General features: G+C 35.5%; 1 protein-coding gene across 1 annotated transcript in view; it reads left to right on the plus strand.

The window, feature by feature from the left end:
* LRRK2 (leucine rich repeat kinase 2) overlaps positions 1-24,900 on the plus strand; it is a 130,826-nt gene that overhangs the window by 56,633 nt on the left and 49,293 nt on the right. Inside the window, exons 20-31 of the mRNA XM_053661728.1 lie at positions 423-611; positions 6,788-6,906; positions 7,482-7,551; positions 8,036-8,253; positions 10,608-10,858; positions 11,121-11,269; positions 15,935-16,028; positions 18,060-18,246; positions 19,608-19,789; positions 22,004-22,233; positions 22,870-22,997; positions 24,034-24,252. Coding sequence (XP_053517703.1) covers positions 423-611; positions 6,788-6,906; positions 7,482-7,551; positions 8,036-8,253; positions 10,608-10,858; positions 11,121-11,269; positions 15,935-16,028; positions 18,060-18,246; positions 19,608-19,789; positions 22,004-22,233; positions 22,870-22,997; positions 24,034-24,252 — 2,036 coding nt within the window. The remainder of the gene's footprint in view (positions 1-422; positions 612-6,787; positions 6,907-7,481; positions 7,552-8,035; positions 8,254-10,607; positions 10,859-11,120; positions 11,270-15,934; positions 16,029-18,059; positions 18,247-19,607; positions 19,790-22,003; positions 22,234-22,869; positions 22,998-24,033; positions 24,253-24,900) is intronic.

A 24,900-nucleotide genomic window follows, 5' to 3' on the forward strand; every position in this document is an offset into this window, starting at 1 on the left:
AACATTGTATCTGCATCATTTCATTTAATCTTTTTGGTAACCCCATGCTGTGCACACCATCCTCTTCCCTTCTCCCTTGAGGACACTGCCACCAAGGGTGCTCCTGCATCTCACAAGTGGCATTACTGTGAGGCGGGCACAGGCCTGTCTGCCTTCAAAGCCCAGGCCCTTTCCTGGTTTAAGTTGGTTTCTTAGATATTCAGCTTTGTTGTTTATGCCAAGGCTTTGTATTAATTTCTATGATGTTTTGAAAATTAAAATTTACTGCCTGTTAAACATGCAATATCATGTTGTAAATGGACTTTGGAAATAGGAATAAACAATTTTTAAGAAATCTGAAAATATATAAGGAACTTTGGTGTACATTTAGGTTTGCTTAATTGTTGATTTCTAAGTTGCTGGTATATCTTTTCTATTTTCAGATATAGGATGCACCTTAGCAAGAATGGTCCTCAGATACCAGATGAAAAGTGCTGCAGAAGAAGGAGCAGCCTCCGGCAGCAATGGGCATTTTTCTGAAGAAGTTCTTAATAACTGTGATGAATGGACCTTCATTCCTGAGTCTTACCTGGACAGTGTATTTGGTCAAAGCGATGATGTAGATAGCGAAGGTATTTATTATTCAAAAAGTAGTTTCCTGTCTATTTTGACACCCTTACACACTGACATTGAAAAATTTGAGTTGAGGCAAAAACCTGATTTAATTCACTTGGAAAAACTTGAGGAAAACCTGTTCATTATTGGAAATAGTGCTTACTAACTCCGGTACAGGCAATGACTGTAAAGAAAACGTATCTCTGCACTTGTAAGTGGTATGGTCCTTGCTTTAAGTGGTGAATGGTGACTGCTGCAGTGAAATGCACAGACTGGAAGTGGATTCCATGTTCCATCAATGACTTTCTGCTTTGGGTACGACCTTGACCCTGATTAACAGCAGCATTGCCAACCTTCCAGGATTATTTATAGGAATTAGATAAAATGTATATAAACTGTCTGGGAGAGTTCTTGGCAAGTAGGAAGTACCTAATAAATATATATTTACCTTTATTGGAATTAAAAATAATATTAATATTTCAATAACTCATAAGAACTTTGAAGAAATTAACATGGCAAGATATATAATGATAGTGATTTGGGCTGACATCTTTAACTCAATGCAGTTTGATCAAAAAGAGAATCTCATGTTGCAAGTCCAAGTATTTTTTTAATTGAACTTTCTTGGGTGACATTGGTTCTCAAAACCATATGGGTGTCAAGTGTACAAGCCAATAAAACACCATCTGCACATGGCATCGTGTGCCCATCACCCCAAGCAAAGTCTGTCTGTCTGCATTCCCCCCTTTGCCCTCCCCCCACGGCTCCCTTCCCTCTGGGGGTCCCCACACTGTTGTCTGTGTCTATGTATTACATCTACATTTTTTTTCTCAGTCCTTTCACCTTCTTTTATCCAGTCCCCAATCCCTTTCCACTCCAAAGCTCTCTGTTCCGTGTCCATACCTCTGTTTCTGTTTTGTTCATTAGTGAGATCAGATGGTATTTGTCTTTCTCTGACTGGCTTATTTCACTTAGTTTAGTCATCTCCAGGCCCATCCATGCTGTTGAAAGAGGTAAGAGTTCTTTTTCAATTGCAGAGTGGCATCGCATTGTGTAAATGTACCACCGCTTTTTTTCTGTCTGCTCATCTCCCGATGGGCACTGGGCTGTTGCCAGATCTTGGCTAATGAAAATAAGCTGCAGTGAATATAGAGGTGCACAGATATTCTTCCAAATTAGTGTTTCAGGTTTCTTTCTTAGGATATATTCCTAGAATGGTATTGCTGGGACATAGGGAAGTTTTATTTTAAAATTTTGAGGTAACTCCATGCTGTTTTCCACAGTGGCTGCCCCAGTCTGCATTCCCAACAGTGCAGTAGGGTTTCCTTTTCTCCACATCCTCGCCAGCACTTGTTCTTTGTTGACTTATTGATAGTAGCCATTCTGACAGGTGTGAGGTGATATCTCATTGTGATTTTCATTTCATAAAATAAACTTTATTGAGAAATAATTACCATAAAGTAAAATGTACCTCTTTTAAGTACCTCATATTTTCATGTACCTCATATTTTCATGGATTTTGATGATTTTATACACTCACGTAATCATCACCACTATCAAGTTATACAACACTTCTCCCATCCAACGGGGCCCTTTGTGCCTCCTCACAACAGATTTCCCCAACCTTGGTTCATGGCAACCACTGATTTGCTTCCTGCCACTATAGATTACGTTAGTGTTTTCACAGGTCGCATGTAAATGAAATCATACAGAGTCCTCTTTTATGGTTGGCTGTTTCCCAAAGTGGTTGTACTGTGTTATCCTCCCATTAGCAACATATGAAAATTCTGGTTGCTTTGTATCCTCATCACACTACACACTTGGCACTGTCTGTTCATTTAATTTCAGCTATTCCAGTGAAGGCACAGGTCTAGCTCGTTTGGGTTGAGTGGGAAGTGGGGATGGTCAGGGTGTGGGGAGTGGTGGGGGGAAAGGAGACAACAATTCTTGAACAACAATAAAAAGAACTTAAAAAAGAATAGTCATTGCTTAGATCACTATTGATATTGAGATTATTTTCATGTCCTTATTGACCATATATTTTCTTTGTGAAGTATCTGTCTACATGTTTTGCTATTTTTTGTGTTGTTGTCTGTCTGTTCTTTTGTTACGAGTTTATATATATTCTGGTAGAAATCCTTTGCAGATATTTTCTCCCAGTTATACCTTGTCCTTTTATTTTATGATTATTTTTCAGAAAGCAGAATTTTTAAATTTTGATGAAGTTTTTCAATTTTTTTGCGTGGTTTGTGTTTTTTCTAGCCAATGTAAGAAAGCTTTTCCTATCCCAAATTTGCACATATTTTCTCCGGTTTCCTCATGGAAGTGTTACAGTCTTAGCTTCTGCCTTTATGTCTAAAATCCATTTAAATTAGTTTTTGAGTATGGTGTCAGTGAAGGGTTGACATTTTCTTCTGGGTATCTAGTTGTTTTAATATCGCTTGTTGAAAATACTCTATTTCCTCATCGAATAAATGGCATGGTTGTTTAATTTAATAGACCATGTAGGTAAGGTTCTATTTCTGCATTCTTTGTTCTGAGCCGTTGATTTATACATTCATTCTTATGCCACTGCCCTCTGTCTTGATTAGTTTAACAGTAGGTCTTGAAATCAGGTAGTGTTAAGTTCTCTGGTGTTGTTTTTCAAAATTGTTCTTATGAAGCTAGGTTCTTTGCATTCCATATTTATTTCAATCAAGTAATTTTATTCTGGGATTTTTGTTAGAACACATATTTACATACATTTATGTAGAATTAATTTATAAATAATATATTTTAATAAAAATATAGAGTTAATGTATAAATAATTACTTTATATGAAATTTATAAATAAATTTAGGGGATTGATGTCTCAATAATATGAGTCTTCTTGCATATTAGTGTGGTATATTTCCATTTATTTGTCATTTAAAGTTTCTCTCACCAATGTTTTATATTGCATGTTTTTTGAAGCTATTGTAAATAATATGGTACATGAATTTCAATGTCCAATAGTTCACTGCTAATCTAAGGCACTATAGTTGATTTCTTTGCATCTTAATGTTATGTCCTGTGAACTTGCTAAGATCTGTCTTTTTTTGTATTGTCTTATTTCACTGGCTAGTACCCCCAGTACTATGTTGAATAGAAATAGTAAGAGTAGGCCTTATTTTTGGCTTTTCAAACACAGCATGAAAGCATTCGGTTTCCTATTATGATGTAGTTTTTTTTTCATAGACACCCTTCATCAAGTTCAAGAACCTCTTTTTTAGCAATTGTTTGCTGAGCCTTTTTATCACTAATGCATGCTGGAAAATGCTTTCCTCTCTGTTAATATGGACATATTTTCTCCTTTATTCTGTAAATATGGTTACTTGTATTGATCGATTTTCTAACGTCAAACCAAACTTGCATTTCTGGCATAATTATTGTGGTCATGGTGTAGTATTCTTTTTGTATATAATTGGATTTGATTTTCTAAAATTTTGTCAAGTATTTTGTATCTGAAGGATATTCTTCTGGAGTTTTACATACAGAGCATTATGAGAGTAATGGTAGACTCTTGAAATGTTGGACAGCATTTCCAAGTCTACTATTATCTGAAAGAGTTTGTGTAGGAATGGTACTATTTTTCCTTAACTGATTAATAGAATTCACCAGTAAAGCCATGTAGGTACAGACTTTTCAGGGGAAGATTTTTAATTATAAATCAAATAACCTTAGTGGATTTATAATTTTGATTGTTTATTATATCTTGCATAGGTTTTTATAACTTGCAGATTTCAAAGACATTGTCCATTTCATATAAGTTGCCAAATTTATTTGTTTGATGTTATTTATAATAATTCTCTTATTTTGTTAACCGTTGAAATATCTGTAGTGATATCTGATCTATAATTCTTGGCAATTTGTGTCTTTTTTTTCAGTCTAGCTCAAGGTTTATCAATTTTATTAATCTTTTAAGAATCAGAATTTTGTTTTATTGATTTTTCTTCTATTATTTATTTACTTTTCATTGATTTTCTTTCTAATCTTTATTTTCTTGATTTTGATTTTTGTCTCTTCTTTTTATATATTCTTAATGTGGAAACTTAGATAACTGATTTTTTAAGTATTTATTTTATTGTATGAACTCTTAAGACCAATGTAGATCCTTCCCTGAACCACTTTAGCTGCCTCCTACAATGTTTGTGTGTCCTGTTTACATTTGGTTTTGAAAATGTTCTAATTGGGTGTGTGTGTGATTTTTTTTTTTTTGACTGATAGGTTATTTTGAAGAGTGTTTATTTTCCGAATACTGGAAAATTTTCTATGTAGTTTTTTCTCTTGTTGGTTTAAATTTAACTTTGTTGGGTCAGAGAACCTATCCTGATGATTTATAGCCTTTCATATTTATCGAGATGCTTTGCACACTGCTGTATGGTCTATCATGGTGAATGTTCCATGTGAAATTTTAAAGAATGTGTATATAGCTAACTTGGAGTTGTCTCTTGGGTTAAATTGCTTGGTAGTGTTTTCAGGTCTTCTATATTATTACTGATTTTTCTGTACTTGATTTGAGAAAGAAATATTGACATTGAAATTATGGATGTGTTAATTCTTTGATTTTTATCACTTTATCCTTTATGTATTTTGAAGCTCTATTATGGGGTATATAAACAATAAGTGTTATATTTTTTGATGATTTTACCCCTTTGTATTGATCCAGCTTTGCATCTAGTACCATCATTTCCTTCCTCCTGAAGAACTCCTTTTTACAGTTCTTATAATGTACATCTACACAGATGTACATCTTTGCAGATTATGGAAGCTGTCTTTCCATCACTCTGCCCTGTGGAATTCTGAGCTAAGTTAGTTTCCATGAATGCCGATCTTCATCTTCTTATGTTAGGAAAGCCATCAGGCTTTGTTTAAATTCCTTCTCCTGGTGCTTCTCGCCCTCAAATTGCCCTGAGGCAGAAAGCCAGGATGATCGTAAGGCCCACAGTATTTGTTTCCCTCATCCAGGGACCACACAGTCCTGCGCTGTCTGTTGCCCGGTTCCCGAAACCAGTTGTTTTCATACACTTTGTTCAATTTTCCACTTGTTTGTGGGAATCGGTTCCGATTGGTGCTTCTACCTCCATCATGGACTTCTTCTTAAGTAGTTTTAAATAAAGGAAAATATTAGAAATACTAACATAAAAACTTATAAAATGTATATGTTGCTTATATAAACAATATGCTAATAGAAGTTCCACAAACATAAAAGGGGATAATTATGAAAATGTAATAATGATAAGGTATGTAAATATAATTAAATTATAAAGTCTATTCTATTAAATGCTTAAGCATAAAGCCATTTTAAATTTTAAGATAAATTATTTTTTAATGATAAATCAAGTAGGAAATATTTGTATTAATTTTATGATGTGTATAGAATATTGTACAATTGATTCTTGAATATGTGCTATAGATTTTATAATTTGCTTTGGCAATTAAAAATTACTTAACCTTCTAAGATAAAGAGTGATGGAATTTAATTTCATAATTTTTCAGTAATATTCACGCATTATTAATAGGAATATGATTTACTTATTGACCTTTATTTTTTGAAAATCCATAATTTTAGAAGTAGTTTTCATTTCTTTTCTCTCAAAACAATATGGCCAACTAAATGCCAGGTGTTTATTTAATGTTATTTTATGCACAAAACCATAAAGCATGAAATTTTAATAGAGATGTACTCAAGATTGCTGAATGTTAAGTAATGTAAGGTGTGGTTTCAATATTTAAAACAAAATCTGAAAATTTTCTAAAAAATTCAGAAAAACAGAAAATAACTTGGATCAAATCTGTGCATAAACGGTTTCTGCTTCCCACACACGTGTTTATTATTGCACGTGTAACTGTTTCTACTTGGCTCTTTTCTTCTGTACCATGAGCTCATGTGAGGCACAGATCAGTTTTCCTGCTTGTCTTTATCCAACACTTATTCAGTGTTTGTAGTCTGTGAAAACCATTTGGTAAATATTTGTGAATGAAAAAAAGGAACTGAGTTTTAAAACTGAAAAGCCAACATAATTTATCATTTCTATTTTAGACATGTAACAATAAGAACTGGGTCATTTCCATGCAAGGCGTGGGTTTAATTTTTTATGACTGAATGTGGTACTAGTATCTTATGATTGAGGCAACATTTCTTACTTGCTTTTATTTTATCATTTAAAAATAGGAAGTGAAGGTTCATTTTTTGAGAAAAAGAAGTCAAATTCAATTAGCGTAGGAGAATTTTACCGAGATCCTGCCTTGCAGCGCAACTCACCAAGTTTGCAAAGGCACCCCAATTCATTGGTAAGTACACTTATGCTTATGCTGTGCATTTCGTATTTGACCTTTCACTGAATAACTGAAATTGTAGGTGCAAACTAGGAGCTATTGGTGCAAAAATTCCCTGATGTATGAAAAGTTTGTATCAGAGTAGAAATGAATAAATAGGTATTATTTTATATTTACACATGTAGACTTCAGTGCATTTGGGGCATATACAGGATGGGGCAAAAGTAAGTTTACATTTTCCTATGGAAAGGGTAGGTTAATTTTCATATGGAAAATTATACAATAATTAGTGTATAACAACACAGCCATAAACTCTGTGTTTTGCATATTCACAATTATAAACCTATTTTTGCCACCCTTCCCTGTATGTACTAAGTACAGTTCAAAATGGTTTTATCCTTTTTTTCTCTTCAGAGCTCCATGTCTATGATGCCCAGCCTCTGTCTATAGAGGTCTTATGGTGTGGCTGGTCCCATGATTACTTCAGTTAGAAATCCTACAGTGATTCCTAAGAAAACTAGACAGGAAATATTCTCTTTGCTCCAAAAAAATGACAGCGACTGTACTATAAATGTCTATCTGTTTAATAGGGGCCCATTTTCAGTCATGAAGATTTACTGAAGCGGAAAAGAAAAATATTGTCTTCAGAGGATTCACTTAGTAAGTATTTCAAAGTAATTGTAAGTAAATAGATACTTTGAACAGAATACAGGATTTGTTAACATTTCTTCTGATTGTTCTTGGTGCCCGTTTCATCTTATATAACCTTCAAATTATATTTGCCTAATAATTACAAACTCTAGAAAAATGAATATTATTACATATCTAAAAATTTACCTTTTATGGTATTACATAGGACCCCTTTATTTTTTTCTACTCTTTGTCTGAAATGTAAATAATACCCACACCAATGTCATTCTTTATCTCTTTCTCTAGTTCTGTTGTTTTTTTTTTACACTAACACCATTTGATTAAACATTTATTATTTAGTCTCTATCTCTGGCACTGGAATGTAAGTTCCGTAGTTCGGTTTTTTTGCTGCATCTCCAGTGCCTTGCAGAGAGTGTACACTATTAGGTGATCAGTAAACTTTTGCCAAGTTTAGTTAGCTGCTTACATTTCCTTGTTTTGTCTTTGACAAAAGGGTCATCAAAACTCCCATCCCACATGAGGCATTCAGACAGCACTTCTTCCCTGGCTTCTGAGAGAGAATGTATTACATCATTAGATCTTTCAGCAAATGAACTCAGAGACATTGACGCCCTGAGCCAGAAATGCTGTATAACTGGGCACTTGGAGCATCTTGAAAAGCTGGAGCTTCACCAGAATGCACTCACGAGCTTCCCACAACGACTCTGTGAAGTAAATTTAATTTATCCTAATATCCTCAGGATAATTGAAGAGCTTTTGCATTGATATTTAACTTACATGGTTAAATCTTAAAAGGAGGTTCCACTTTTGCGTCATGGGACAGTAATGGTCCCACTCTTCTTGTGTTCACACAAGTATCTTTGGGTGGTGTTCAGAAACACCTTTGAGGGTCAGCCGTGGAAACGGAAATGTGGTTGAAAGGGAATTCAGGATTCCGTCCTGATGATACGTGGTGCATGTTAAAGTCTCTCAAGGCTTTCTGTTGGTTATACTGCAATTACTTAATTGCTGTGAAAGCAATTCAAACTGCTCGAACTGGACTGCTTCGAACTGCTCAGATTGGACTGAGACCTGGTTTGGTGGCAGTGGCTCTGGCCGAGTGGCCAGCTGTGCAGTCACAACAATGTGCCACCACTCTGACTGCACTCAGCCTTTTGTTTTTCCATCTGCGAAATGCAGAGGCTTGACTAACTACTCAATCAGAGCACTGACTGAGTTTCAAAATTATATGTAACTTAAAAATTGCTTTTTCTCAAAGTTCTTGTTTCATTAAAATTAAGGTGTAAAATTGCCTAATGAGAGGGTAATCCTCTGAATATTGAATTTTTCATCATAGTTTTGTGCTATGTATCAGTTGTCAAAGGACTTAGACTCACAAGTTTAAAAAAATTACTAACGCATGTTTAAATTATTAATCTGATATCTTTGAACTGTAAAAGTCGATAAAGGATATACTGGGTATTTTTTTAAAGCTAGTTTGTTGCAAATACATTTTCCCTTTTCTGACTTATAAAGTACCATAGTTTTGAGATGTTTAAAAAGCAACATTGCATGATTTTTAAGTATATCACAGTGTGTCTCTCTCCTAAAGCTTGTAAATCTGAAGAGAGAGGAAAGAAAGGTGACCTCTTCCCCCAGTTCTGTCTAAAAATGTGTCCTCTCTCCACCTCCTCTGCCTGACTAAAATCTCCAAGTCACAGGGCATCATTTTAAATGTCACTTCCTTATCCTCTGCTTCTCCTCTTCTCTTCTTTCCTCCAGACGAGGTTGGTTACCCACCGGGTTCACATTTCCTCGGCACCTGGAATTTCTCTCCCAGTGCTCATTCCCCCATACCTTTTTATATAAGGCATACTGTCCTCAAAACACTGTGAGCTCCTTGCGAACAGGAACTGTTTCAGGCTTTGCTTGTGTCTATCCCCAGGGGCCAGTGAGATCTGACATATAGCAGAGGCTCAATCAGTAATTGGATTAGTTCGTGAAGGATTTAATAACTGAAATTTGGTAGACCTTCAGTAAATATAAGTTAAAGACTAGGTAAATGAAAACTGGAATTCAGCCTAGTGGAAAGGGGGAAGGAGGGAGGGAGGGGAAGAGCAAGAGTGAGTGAGAGGGAATGAATTTGAAGAGAGCCATGGCAAGGTGAAAGTAAGGAGTTCAAAGAACCAGCTGAGAACTTGACCTTGAGGAAATTTCAAATCCACACCCCTAGGTGGCAGTGTTTGTTCCCACCTAACTTAAAAAAAAATCCTGATTGAACCTTGGGAATAAATAATTTTAAAACCTACCTCCCTGAATAATCTGGTAGGATCTGAAAAAATGGCAGAAAGTCCTAAACAACTTCTGAAGCAAATATCCATTAATAAGCTTTTATAATCACATCAAATTCTTTAGAATTCCATGTGAGGATAAATATACATAAAGAAGAGCATAGGGAAGTGATTGTTTTGGTACCTAAGCCCTTTGACAATAATTCATATCAAAAATTTAAAAATAGACAATATGTAAATGGAAGTTTTCCTTCAATCACAGTAAACTTAGAAATTGCTTAAAAATAGACATTTGAAACAAAAAGTTTCCTAAAAAAAAGAGGTTCTAAATACAATGAGTATTATATACAGTGACTACTTTTATGGTTAAATTTTATTTATACTAAAATATATAACAATTTCCAAAAGCTAGCATTTAAACAATGTATTCCCTGGATTACATTGTATTGTTTATTCATGAAGTCATTAGTTTAAATATTTGAGTCTCATTCTACATCCATTTTTACTTGTTATAGGACTAACTAAACCTTATTTTTGTGACCCTGCTTTTGAAAGCCTACCTACCAAATTTTTCCTGGTTTCACCCAGTTTAGAGCAGAGATGGTTGAACCCGTCAGTGTACTGAAGTTCTCTTGTGTATTGTGTTTTCAACTTTTTTTCGTGTGTGTGTGTGTGAAGGGGGGGTGTAAAATTCTTAATGGTTCTAGTCACCAGTAGTATGAAAGGCAGAAATATTAGCTAAACTTAAGTTTCTCAGGTGGTTCATTTTGGAATTTTAAAATACTGTCTTTCCAGACGCTGAAGTGTTTGACCCATTTGGACTTGCACAGTAATAAATTTACATCATTTCCCTCCTACTTGTTGAAAATGAATTGTATCACCAACCTTGATGTCTCTCGAAATGACATCGGACCCTCAGTAGTTTTGGATCCTGCGGTGAAGTGTCTGGCCCTGAAACAGTTTAACCTGTCATATAATCAGCTGACTTCTGTTCCCGAGAACCTTGGGGATGTGGTGGAGAAGCTGGAACAGCTCATGTTAGAAGGGTAAGAAGGTTAAATTAGACACAAAGGGTTGCCTTACATTGAGGTTTTGGAAGGTTGAAAAAATATGCTGACAGTATTTCTATAGCAAAAGTTTTATACAGTGTTATGACAAAAAACCGAGGCAACTAATATTGCAACTTGTATCAATTGCCTTAAAATTTCACAATTTTAAAATCTTCTTTGTTGCTGTTCTTTGAAGGTGAATTTTTTTAAAGCATATGAGTTCATGCAGTTTAATATCTTTTTTTCTCTCTATGACTAGAAATAAAATATCAGGAATGTGTTCCCCACTGAGTCTGAAAGAGCTGAAGATTTTGAACCTTAGTAAAAACCACATTTCATCTCTATCAGAGGACTTTCTTGAGGCTTGTCCTAAAGTGGAAAGTTTCAGTGCTAGAATGAATCTTCTTGGTAAGTGTTCTCTGTGAGCCTTCTCTTTACCAGGACTTTGGAATATAATAAGATGAGTCATATAGGTTGGAAGTTAAAGGCATTATTTTAGTTTAAATACTGTGCTGGAGTTTCAAATATAAAGGTAGCTGATTGGTGATAAGAAGGAGTGAGGTGTTAAGCCTTGGACACAGGAGGGAAACTTAAATGCATGTTGCTAAGTAAAAGAAGCCAAGCTGTGGGGCTGCATACTGTGATTCCAACTGTAAGACATTCTGGCAAAGGCAAGCTATGGAGACGGTGAAACAGTGCTTTCCAGGAGTTTGGAGGGAGGAGGAGAGGGATGAAAGCTGGAGAAAAGGGGGTTTTAGGACTGTGGTCCTACTTGTGTGCCTACTGTCATGTGGACACATGTTGTTACACATTTGTCAAGAGCCATAGAATGTATAACACAAGAGAGTGAACTCTGTTGTCAGCTATGGATTTTAGTTAATGTATTAATATTGGTTCATTAATTATAACACATATGCTGAACTATGCAAATTATTCACAATGGAGAAAAATGTGTGTTTATGGGTGGTGGTGAGGAGAAAGGACAGATGAGAAAAGTCTGTACTTTCTATTCAGATTTTCTGTAACTTCGAGGTATGTCTGGAAACAGTCCAACCATTAATATGAGAATGGTTTGCATGACACTAATGTAACCCAGCAGCCAAGGAAAGTGGACTGGAATGCGCATGTGTGAACAATGACGGCTTCACTGTACTAGTCAGTGGGGGTGGTAGATGCCATTGAATGAGCATATGTACCATTGTGTGGCCATTGCATTCAAAATGACTGAGTGAGTAGAGCAATGAATTTGCATCAAATTTTGCATTAAGCTTGAACATTGTGGAAACTATGAGGATAATTCAGGAGGCCACAGCTATGGGCAACTAGTGATTGACAGCTTCATCATGACAATGCATGTGCCCCCTTATGCATCACATCTCCTGCAGAGTTTTTTTGCAAAACTTCAAATCACCCAGGTGACTCAGCTCCCCTACCCCCAAATTTGGCACCCTGTGACTTCTGGCTTTTCCTGAAACTAAAATCACCTTTGAAAGAGAAGAGATTTCAGACTGTTGATTAGATTCAGGAAAATACAATGGGGCAGCTAATGACGATTGGGAGAACTGTGTACAATGTTTTTTGTATCTTGTATCTTCAATAAATGTCTCTATTTTTCATAGCACATGGCAGAAACTTTCTGGACAGATCTCATATAATACTACTTGAAAATAGTCTACTTTTTGACACTGAAATTGAGAACAGGCTGACAGTGACCAGAGGGAAGAGGGGAGGGAATTTCAGGGGAAAATGGGACAGGAACAAGTACCATTGTTCCTCAGGGGGAACAAGTACCCCCCCCCCAGGGGGCGTAGAAATGGGAAGGAGGTGGAAGGGCTGAAGGGGTGGGAAGGGCTGGGATGAGAATAAAAGGCATAAAACTGTACTTGAACAACTACTAAAATAAAAAAAAGAAAAAGAAAAAAATTACAACTATAAATAAAAAATTTTTAAGACTCTACTTTTTAATTATTAAAAATTAAAAATGTTATATTAATTTTTAATTAAAATAATTTTTGGTTGTTATTGACCTGGACCCAAATGACAATATGTTGGGCTACAGATAGTCCTTATACCATGGTTCCTTTTGTTCTACTAAACTGAAAAATCTATGGCTGCTTGAGCTGGATAAAACAGGAATACTGAGTTTCCTACCTAAGTTTCTTTACAAAATTTTGTAGTATAAACATAATTAGTATTGTTTTTTAAGAAATAAAATTAATCATTGCCAGTTTTCAAATTAGTAAGGTTAATGTACATTCATTGAGTTCTTTATGTAAGATATTATAATAATACATAGTATGATTATTACTGTGATTAAAAGTCATGAAATACCTTTAGCATGAGAGGTAGCAGGGAATTCCATTCTTTCGTAGCCTATCTGAACATTCTAATGTTTAGGGAAAGACACTTTTATAGCAGTAAGCAGGAGCTCCACATCTTTTGTCTTCCTAATGGAAGCCGTGTGCACCTTGCTGCTCATGTGACTGTCTATACCTGACTCAGTGGTATAGACATTTGTTTCAGTAAAATAATGTTTAAAGCTTTCCAATAGAATACAGTTACACTACTTATTTAAAAAAAATATTGACTTGTCGAATATCAGAAATGATTAATGCTAAAAGCCATGTTAACTTGCGTAACATTTTCCCTTTTTCTCCCTCCCTCTTGCCCTTTTCTCATATTGAACATGTTTTTACCCTGAGCCTGGAACTGGGGACAGGGTGAGTCCCTTACCAGTGAGCAAAGCAAACCCAGTCTATGTCCTTAAGGGCCATGTACTTAAGTTCAAAAGACAGGCGTTAAAGGATCACAACACAACTAAATGTGATTGTGTGTTGTGCAAAGTGTTGTGAAGGAAAGCCCTCTGGTGCCAGGAGGTACTTTAAGGGGATCTGATACTTATTGTGGAGGAAGGAGGCTTGATGCTTAAAGTGGGTCTGGGGAAAAGAGCATCTGAAAGGACCCTGAGGTTTGGTGATGGTGGATATGTCATCTCAGCTGCATTTCACAAAAATCCTCTGGGGTAGGACAAGTATGGCCTCTGCTTGACTAACTGAGGAGATTAAAGCACTGGAGATTTTTGTGTGATGTGTTAGGGCATGGAATTAATTAACTAGCTGGGAAAACTTGAATACACCTAAGTTCACAAATCTCTTTGGTTTTCACTATGCAGCTTTAATAGTTTTAGAAGTTATCTTGTCTTCCGGAGGGTGCGCTGTGCAGGTGGTGTGTGAGTGGGACAGCGAACCATCAAAAATCACCTTGTGAAATGAAATTTCGGTCCTTTACTTTTATGAGTGTTTCCTGTATAGCATTTGAACCATAAGATTTTAAACTCTTCAGTGGAGAATCATTTCTACTAATTCATTTTGTCACAAATACTTTTGGGAAATAGGTGAGGTGTAGCATGGAATGTACTTTTCTGTTCCTCAGGAAAACAGCTTTTGGCAGTGCCCTGGAACTTTTTAATCCTTGAAGATTTTATAGATAAAGTATAGCTCATATTTTTAATCTAAAAAATACTAAGAAATAATTCTGAAGCCACTTTCATGCAACCATAGATTTTTAGATTTTCAAAGAATATCAGGTATCATTTTGTATAGCTACACTGTTCTGCAGATAACAAAACAGGCTATATGATTTGCTCAGTTTCCAATACTGTATTCCATAAAATTTTATACCTTGGAGGTCCTCATACTGTATTTCTGTTTTTGGAAATTCATAACGTATACCAGAATACTGCAGAATACTGAGAACTCTGTGATATTTCACTTTATTTTACCTAATGTTTCCATAATCTAAAAGAATATAGTTATTAAGTTGTGGGGGGGTCCTCTGCCAATAAGCCCCCCTCCCTGCTCCCTGGCAAGCATGGAAGAGAATAAGTCTACCAAGACATGATCTGCTTGGTGAGGAAAGGTAACCATATCTCAGAGGAGAAGTACCAAGAGCCTGTTCCTCAATGGGCTTTTATTTGGTTCATTTGCATAGGAACACAGGGCATATACGTAAAGCTCATCAATCACTGTCAGGCAGTAAGGATCATAAAACAGATAACATTTAAAGAACTAGAAGGGCTTATTCTGAGTCAGGGTCTGATGGGTAAAGGGCCATAAAACTTTGGGGAAACAAACTTATTTCATGCTTGGACCCTTATCAGAAAACTGAGGACATTCTCAGCAAAGCAGGTTTCACAGGATTTTATACATTCTTTCTTAGGCCTGATCGCCCTGGGAACCCGCACTGTCTAGCACAGGGCCTCACCCACCTCCAGCATTGTTTCAGGCTTATGTCAGGCAGGGGAAGTAAGGCAGCCAAGAGATTAGGAGACTTCTCACAGACAGAATGAGGACTCAGGCTATGTCAAAGCCGAGGGGTGAGGGTCCATCACCCCCTTTTTCTATAGCCCCAACAAGGCCTTTCCTGGGGGCCCCTGTGATCGTGTCTATCTTAGATCATCCCTCCCTTGAGGAATCTTACCAGTCATTGGCTAACTGATCAAGCATTGGGAGATAAGCTTTGTCTCCTTAGTGGCTTATGGTCCCAAGATCGCTCACTCAGTCTTAGGCATGGGGGTTACAGCTCCTGAAACCTGGCAGGGCGGTTCCCAACATTAATTAACATCTATTATCATTCCATAGAATACTCTTTATGAGATGGTACTATGAGAAATTCTTATCTTTGTATTATATTGTGAATTAGTATTCCAAAATGTTTTGTTTAAGTTACTTAAGAGTAATTTAAATTAATCCATAATGTATTTCATATAATACCACACATAATTTAAAGTGAATGTTATAACAATTTTAATTTTTATAGGTGTTAGATGGGTAAATTTCTATTTAGATGATTTTTTAGCTTTCATATTAAAAGATATGTATAAGTATGGTATATTAGTATAATGGTTAGTGCTACAGTTAAGGATATTACCTTATTTTAAAAGTAGATTTTTATAAAAATTATTATGAGAATAGAAATTAAGTGACAGATCATTTGTAGCTGTTCTTGTAGAATCCAGTAGAAATCTAGTTAAGATGATTAAAATGTCTCTTACCTCATCTTTTTTTCTTTTAGCTGCTATGCCTTTTTTACCTTCTTCCATGACAAGCATAAAATTATCTCAAAACAGATTTACATGTGTTCCAGAGGCAATTTTAAATCTTCCACAGTAAGTTTATCATTTTAATTTTAAATCAAGTGAGCTGGAACAGAGCCCTTAGAAACATGGTTTTGGCTTAGGCAAATGTCCTTATTTCTCAGCTTAATATTTTTAAATCTATGAATGTTGGACATTCACTAGACAAAAGACAAAGTTGTGATGTGGATTTTTTAAACTTCTGTATTAATTTAGTGTGCTGTTGTGTAGAAACAATTTAAGATTACTTGCTATATAATTGCATTATTACAATCAAATGAGATTTCATTGGCTATCACATTAACTTTTGAAGTTTTACTTGCTCTGGAGGTCCATTTGTTGTTAAGATACTGTTAACTTAGAATTATACTTTTAAGTTTCAGCAATGTTTTTGGTGAAGATTTAGATAATTTATATAGTCCCAGCTGTTGGGGGATAATTTTGGTTATTTTCAATAAAAAGAAAAGCTTCTTATTAACAGAATTATGCATTAAATAGACTTGAATGTGCTGTCATTTTACATAGTATTCTAATGGTGTTGTGCATTACAAGCCAAATCCAGAAGTATATGCATGCAACTATATACATATATAGACAAATGACACTTAGTTGTAATTTAGCTATAGCATGTGTCAGACATATGATAGTTAATTTAAATCCAGCCTTAAAATGTGTCAGATACTGTTCTAACTGCATAGCAGTGGCTCATCTCTTTCATCTTCCTAATAATCCTATGAAATAGCTACTGCTATTATCTTCACTTTATGTTGAGGACATTATTTCATTAGAGTTATAAAGTAACTAGGCCAAAGTCACTGTATTAAACATTGGTGGTTTGACTTCAGAATCTCAGGTCTCACATAGAGGGACCTCCAGAATGCAGGTGGTCCTATGTTTTAAGCATAATACACTCCAGAGACTGCATTTGGAAGTTAAATATTTATGAAATTTGATTGAGATGTATACCATAAAGATTTCTTCCCAGAGAACTGACAATATTATCTAGTCCCTAATTACATTATACCATTAGATGCCATCTTCTGGTATACATTTCCAGTATTTTGTATACATTCCTTTAAGTTTATTCTGTTGTTTCACAAACGAGCATCCAGTTGGCCAGCTTCAATCTCCATTGAGGCTAAGAGGCACCGCTTTGAACAGTCTAGTGATTCTCGGGTTTGTCTCTTTTGCATTGTTTGCTAGACATCAATATCTTATCTCTAATATGGTCAAATATATTTTCTTGTTTTCATGCATTTTAAAATTGCTATGCAGATGTGAATCTTTGTCTAGCAGATTGTACAGCTGTGTGAGTTTAGAATTAATTCATCATGCTTCAAATGCGCTGAATGAAAGGGGTCTGTACATAGCTGTAAAAGTCCAGGCAAAATTTCAGTCAAATATACCACAATCCCTGACTTTCTTTATTCTTCCTACACATGTACACTTATGTGTAACATGTATTTTTCTAGTATTTTATACAAACTTTGGGTAGCATGTTCTTGCATGAAAGCATCTGTTTGTCATCGAGAGCCTATCGTATGCAAGGTATCAGGTTCAGTGTTGCATTATTTATCACACTGAGACAAGTTGGGAAAAGGATGTGCCGGTGCACAGTATTAATGAACTCAGGACCCAACCTCTGAAGAACCCTTCCAGTAATGTGTGAAACTGAAAAGACATATGGAGGCTACACATTTGTAACTTTTGAATAGAAGGCAGAAACTTTAGTCACCATTTTTATATTTGTTAATTACTGTGATTTCTCAGGTATCATAAATATTTGTAAGACACTTGTTCTTTTTTCTCATTTTGAGATTGCCATTTTTATGTTTATGAAGTAAGGAAATTAAGCCTCAGTTTTGCTTTTAATTTAGATGTTCCTAGTGAGACGTGCCTTCTTATACCTGTATGTACAGAAAAACATACATACATACATATTTATATATAAATACTGTTAGTTTTAAAGTTCTTATCTCACTCTAGTGAAAGTTACTGATGATGTAATTTCATGTACTTTGGAAATACTCATTTGGTTTTTATCTTAACATTGTATTGTTTTAGTTTGCGATCCTTAGATATGAGCAGCAATGAGATTCAGTATCTACCAAGCCCTGCATGCTGGAAATCTTTGAACTTAAGGGAGCTCTTGTTTAGTCATAATCAGATCAGCATCTTGGACTTGAGTGAAAAAGCACATGCATGGTCTAGAGTAGAGAAACTACATCTTTCTCATAATAAGCTCAAAGAGGTAAGAAGTCATCTTTATTTGCTTAAAATTATCGCCAATTCGAAAACATGCTTTTATAATTTGCATCTTTAAAATTATCACTTAAAAATCTGTTATTTAATATTTCCACTTTTTAAATAAGATCTAAACCCATCCTAAGGTAAATAAGTACATTAACAATGCTTACTTTCTATACAAAATTACTTTCTTGTGCTCTATTTTTGAATTATCTGAATATATATATTTAAGTATGAGTTTGTGTAATGCATTAAATGTGTCATTTAATCACTAAAATCTCTGATCTGTTAACAGACTCTCAGATGCTCTGCGCTTCTAAAGTTGACACTATGCTGTGTTTTTCTGCTGACGTTCTTTCCTACATCCTTAAATTACCCCATCCCTTCAGCATGCTACCCTCACCTGAGTGGGCCTACCTCCTCTGCTTCACTCCATTGCCTCTGCTACAAATCCAAAATTGATTAACCATTCATCTCAGGGAAAAAACATTTTTTAAAGGCTTCATTACTTTATTTTTAGAGAGAGGGAAGGGAAGGCGAAAGAGAGGGAGAGAAACATCAATGTGAGAGAGAAACATCAATTTGTGGATGTCTCTTGCACACCCCCAACTGGGAGACTGGCCCACAACCCAGGCATGTGCCTTGACTAGGAATGGAACTGGCAACACTTTGGTTTGCAGGCCAGAACTCAATCCACTGAGCCACACCAGTCAGGGCGGGGAAAATTTTTTTTTTAAATTTTTGGCCAAGCTCAAGCCTGTCGCTTATAAAAACCAAAAAGAATTAAGTATCTTAAATTGTGAGGTTCAGAATAACTGAATATTTTTTGGTACCTGATATTTTGCCAACAAATTAATGTTCTTTATTTTTAAAACAATGAATATAGATGAGAAGTTTGGAATAGGGAAAAAAAGAACTCTGGTTAATGTGCCCCCTAAAGAATAAACATTTAGTAGTATTTCGATCGTATAAAGTCGTATACAAGTTTGTGATGACCAGACCTTTAGTTTTACTGAAGACCAGACAGTGTGAGGGAACAGGCTTGAAGCCCCAGATGACTGGATTTGGAAAGCAATACAGAAATTTACTTTCAATGTTGCGAAGAGAAGACACGTGTCGCCAAGGGAGAATAGGTGTTCAAGGATTATAAATAACTGACATAGATTGTTTTGGGTGTAAGTATTGCTAAACATTTACAGTGAAAACCGTGACAAGCATTGGGAAGGTTTTGGAACCGTGTTGAAAGGTCGTGCACACTGCCGATGGAAGCGCCGGTCCTTTCTGGTCTCCCATCAGCACCTTGTTTCTTGGTGGCCAGAGTTCTCCTTCCTACCAACAGAATGTGTCCTTTTTTCTTTCATTAAGATTCCTCCCGAGATTGGCTGTCTGGAAAACCTGACATCTCTTGATGTTAGTTACAACTTGGAACTGAGATCCTTTCCCAATGAAATGGGGAAATTAAGCAAAATATGGGATCTTCCTTTGGATGAACTACGTCTTAATTTTGATTTTAAACATGTAGGATGTAAAGCCAAAGACATCATAAGGTTAGATCATTTTATTTCCATTTGTTTCTATTAAGTTCGTTTCAGATTTCCTCTGTGACTTTGATGGATGTAGAGTTACAAAATAGAAAAAAATGTATAGTACTATTTAACATTAATATACTGTGTGTCATTTGCCTTTTATATATGAATGGGTTTATACGATGCCACTGGAGAGCTTCTCATTTTCTCTTAGCCAAGTTAATGTTGAGAGAATAGCTTCTTCTTCTTATCATGCTCTTTAGAGTATATGGGCTCTAAGAGCAAATTAGTATTTGGTCTCTCGTTACTGATTATACAATCTAAAGAAATATAGCACAGTACAATAACTTCTCAAGCTTCATTTCATATAGCAAATAGGTACATGTTATTATGTCTTAAAGCATTGTAGTTACTTACATGATATGAAGTAACTAACTTTGACTTTGCTGATGAGGATAAGTAACCTACTCACCCTGACCAGTTTTGAAACCACCAAAACTTCCCAGGTATCACTGTTCCTGGTCCTTACACTTCACAGACTTTAAATATCTTTCATAATGGACTTCATTGCACTCCTTACATTTTTACCCTGTTGGTCTTATTGTTACCTAATCATAAAATCATTTATTTTGATTTTCTATGTTCATCTGGCTGGTTGCAGCTTAATTATCACCTCTCATTGTGTCCTTGACTATAATAACATCCACTCAGGCAGGGACAATGGCTGTGTTTGCTCACCAGCTGACCCGTGGCACAGAGCCCGGCCCACAATTAACAGTGTTTCAAAGTGAACTGTATTTCCCTGATTATCTTCTACTTAAATTTTCTTAAATGCACATTTAACTTTTGGGGAGGAAAGATGTCTGTCCACCTGAGCTTCACCTAATTTGAAGGGAGTTTGTCTCAGGCTGTACTAAATATGACTACCCTTTGTCCTAAATAATTACTTCCCATAATTTTTCCCTGCTGAAACTGGAAAAGGTGTTCATATGGTAATTGGTTTAATTATTACACAACATTTAGTGGAACTGGTTTTCAGTTATTATTTGCTATTATTAAGCCAGCGTATAAGTAAATGTCTTTAACCTTGTTTTACATTTGTTGAAAAGACAGAGACCTGGAAGAGTTTAGAAATTATAGGCATCATTTGCTTTTTCAAAGGATGAATGTTTTCAATGAGTGGTGAATTCTTAGCAGTTAATGGTCCTTACACCATTGACTGATTTTCTTGTCTACTAGTGATGGAAACAGAACTTTGGGGGAGTGTGAAAGGTGACTGATTTCAGTAAGAGCAGGCACAGATATGATCTGTCAGATCTTATTTTCTAAAGTGTCAAAGAAGTCAAGAGAGTTTTTATGCCCTTTGGTCAGTACATCAGGATTATTGGTAAAAGACCTAATAAGTAATTGAACTGGATCAGTCAATAGAATAATATCTAAAACTCACTTATGGTTTAGTTAGCTTCTCTGATTTTAAACTGTGGCAACATATTAACATAGTTAAACATATCTTTACACACCCATTATGTTTTTGATAGCATTTAAAACCTATTAATGCCAAGGTGGTTTTGTTAGCTGCCCACAGCACTTGTAGTTTCAGTTATTTTTACATTAGGATTTTAAGAATAGCAACATATTATCTGCTGATAATATAATAGCTTATATGTAGTAATTTATAATGTAATCAATGTGATCTTTCCATACCCATATATACACATATATGCATACATATGCATACATATCATATATGCCATACATGTATATGGACTTGCACATATATAATGAACCCAGTATAACCTCACTATCACGGTTTAGTATAACAGTAGTCATATATAATCTGTCTTGCTTCTCTGTCACATGGGCTTTGTAAAATTTTATACTTTAAAATTTGGGGGGCTTTGTGTTATTTGAAGAAATCTCTGTGTACGTGTGTATGTATAAAATTCTAATGGATATGACAAACATATTTCCACCTTTCGAGTGTTTATGGTGATAGTGTCGCATACTGTACTTGGTCCTGCTGCCAATCACTGTGGACTGCACTGACGTCACTAATATGTGCATTAACAGGGCACCAAAGGACAAGTGTATTTTGCTTATATGAGCTGTGCATTCTTTTGCATACTATATTTTAAAAGTCTGACATTTAAAATAATTTAGTGCACAAGAATTCACCTGCATCTTAAATGTACTGTTAATCAGTTTATTGTTTTATCTGTGTCTTTCTAATACCAGGTTTCTTCAACAGAGGTTAAAAAAGGCTGTGCCCTACAACCGCATGAAACTTATGATTGTGGGAAATACTGGGAGTGGGAAAACCACCTTGTTGCAGCAGTTAATGAAAACCAAGAAATCAGAACTTGGGATGCAAAGTCCCACAGTTGGCATAGACGTGAAAGACTGGCCTATCCAAATAAAAGGCAAAAGGAAGAAAGACCTCATTCTAAATGTGTGGGATTTTGCAGGTATTTTTTTTCACTAGAATTTTAAAATCACATTGATTTTTTTATTTAGAACAGGTTTTTAAAAAATAACTGATATTTTGGTCCCAATACTGCAAAGAAACCAGTGAAGCTTATGGAATGATTCCAAAGCCAGTTACTTCTCCTAGGATTACTCTTGCCGGCAGAATGGAGCAGTGCATGGAGGGGATGTGAGAACCTAGTGGGTGGCAGCTGAAGCTGAGTACTTGGTGGGCAGCTAACACTTTGGTTAAAAGTTCTTGATCTCTAGTAAACATTCAATATAGTGTTTTTTTTTTAAAGATTTTATTTATTTATTTATTTTAGAGAGATGGGGAAGGGAGGGAGAAAGAGAAGGGGTGAAACATCAATGTATGGTTGCCTCTAGTGCACCCCATACTGGGGACCTGGCCTGCAACCCAGGCATGTGCCCTGACTGGGAATCAATCAAGCCTGAGAACCTTGGTTCTCAGGCTTGTGCCCAATCCATTGAGCTACACCAGCCAGGGCCATCAGTATAGTTTTTATAAACATTGTTGTTTGTTTTTCTCTTTTTTGTGTGCTAAACAGTGGAGAGCATCATTTAAAAAATTGTTTTGAAAGAAGGAAGGCTAAAACAGAGTCTCCAATGTTCTTTAGGTCGCGAGGAATTCTACAGCACTCACCCCCACTTCATGACCCCGCGGTCCCTGTACCTCGCCGTCTATGACCTCAGCAAAGGGCAAGCCGAGGTTGATGCGATGAAGCCTTGGCTCTTCAATATAAAGGTGATCCCTTCTAAGCATTTGAAAATACAGAATAATTCTTATTTTTTGTATGTAAGGCAATTTATTTTAGGCAAACAGTTGCTTTAAAAGTTTTTTCTTTTCTAAAGAAAGTCAGCAGCCCTGAAATTTTGAGTTGGGAGGTGTTCAGAGTAATTAAGTTGTGACATGAAAATAATGTGTTCCATATTGGTGAGTATTGCAGGTACTTGTCATAAAGATTAGAATATACATGCTAGAGTATTTTATCATATTTTTGAAAAATGGAATATGAACTTTTCTAATTTAAAATAAGTTATATAAAAGAAGAGCAGTCTGTACATCACTGCCTATGTTTTCAGTGTCAATTTAGTATGAAGTCTTTCAGCTCTTACACTTTTAAATGATACCAGATTAATAGGCTCTTTTTTTTTTCTTTTTATAAATGGAAGTGTCGTTGACAATATGCTCTTCCACTGGGGATCTCTGCTTATTTTCCAGTTTGTCCCTTGCTGTCACGTTTTCAGCTGTTCTTTACAAGCTCATATTATAATTTAAAAAAATGTATTTTGTTTTGACTTCCTTCAGTGGCTTGTTTTCTCATTGTGGACTCTAAATAGAATGACTTTGAAATTAATTTAAGAGATTGAGTTTGCCGATAAGGAAAATATAAACTACATTATGACACTTTGAAATAATTTATAAGGAAAATACAAACTACATTATGACACTTTGAAATAATTTGTAGGTTTAATAAATACTTGTTTTGAAGTCAAAGCATACTTACAGAATAACCCATTGTAAAGAATAAAAAAATGGGAAAGGAAAATATGCTACAACTGTTGCATGGGCCACCTGAAGAGTGGTCGTGATTGAATTAAAAAAGGGCATAAGAATGACTTAAAATTTTTTGAGGTTACTTTTTTTCTTAGGTTTAAGAAAAAAAGTTATTTTCTTCTTGATGTCTTTTAATTTTTCATTTCCACTCGAGAGAATTTCAGTGGGCATATGATCAGTCTCGATTTAAAAACAGCCACGAGTGTTTTTGCCTTCCCTGCAGGCTCGTGCTTCTTCCTCCCCGGTGATTCTCGTTGGCACGCATTTGGACGTTGCAGATGAGCGGCAACGCAAAGCCTGTATCAGTAAAATAAACAAGGAACTCTTGAACAAGCGAGGCTTTCCCGCGATACGTGATTACCACTTTGTGAACGCCACTGAGGAGTCGGACGCTTTGGCAAAACTTCGGAAAACCATCATAAATGAGAGCCTTAATTTCAAGGTGACGCAGTTAATGCCTACTGTAGGCTAGTAGATAAGTGTAATGTATTAATTCTTATGCCATGTAACTGCTTAGAAATATAGGCTTGAGGTATTTTTCATAGCTGTCAATATTATTAAAGTATTTTCCATTTTGAAATTACGTTATGTAGGCCATACTTCATTTCAGAGTCATAGAAATGGTTTTGGAGAGATGGGTGGAAAAGGTGACGGGATTAAGAAGTACAGCTGGTTGTTACAGAATAGTCACAGGATGTAAAGGACAGCATAGGGAATATAATCAATAATATTCCAATAACTATGTATGGATGTGGTACTTAATGGGATGATCCCTTAGTAAGTTATGTAGTGTCTAATCATTGTGGTATACATAGGAAACTAATGTAATATTGTATGTCACCTGTAATTAAAAATAAAAACATTAGAAAATTAGAGGATCTTGAGAGAAGTAGAAAAGTTCTGAGAGACTGAGAGGATATTTCTAAGAGAATCTCAGTAAATGTTTCTGATGCACTTTCTCTCCCAACTTCCTGTAGTGGTGATGTGTCAACAAGATAAGTGGGAGTCCTAGGGTATTAAGATCATCTGTCTTCGATTGGATTTTTTTAAACTTTTAAAAAATTATTGTTCAAGTATAGTTGTTTCTACC

Source organism: Artibeus jamaicensis, unplaced genomic scaffold (assembly GCF_021234435.1).
Source record: "Artibeus jamaicensis isolate MK-2021 breed Jamaican fruit bat unplaced genomic scaffold, CSHL_Jam_final contig_233, whole genome shotgun sequence".
NCBI lineage: Eukaryota > Metazoa > Chordata > Mammalia > Chiroptera > Phyllostomidae > Artibeus > Artibeus jamaicensis.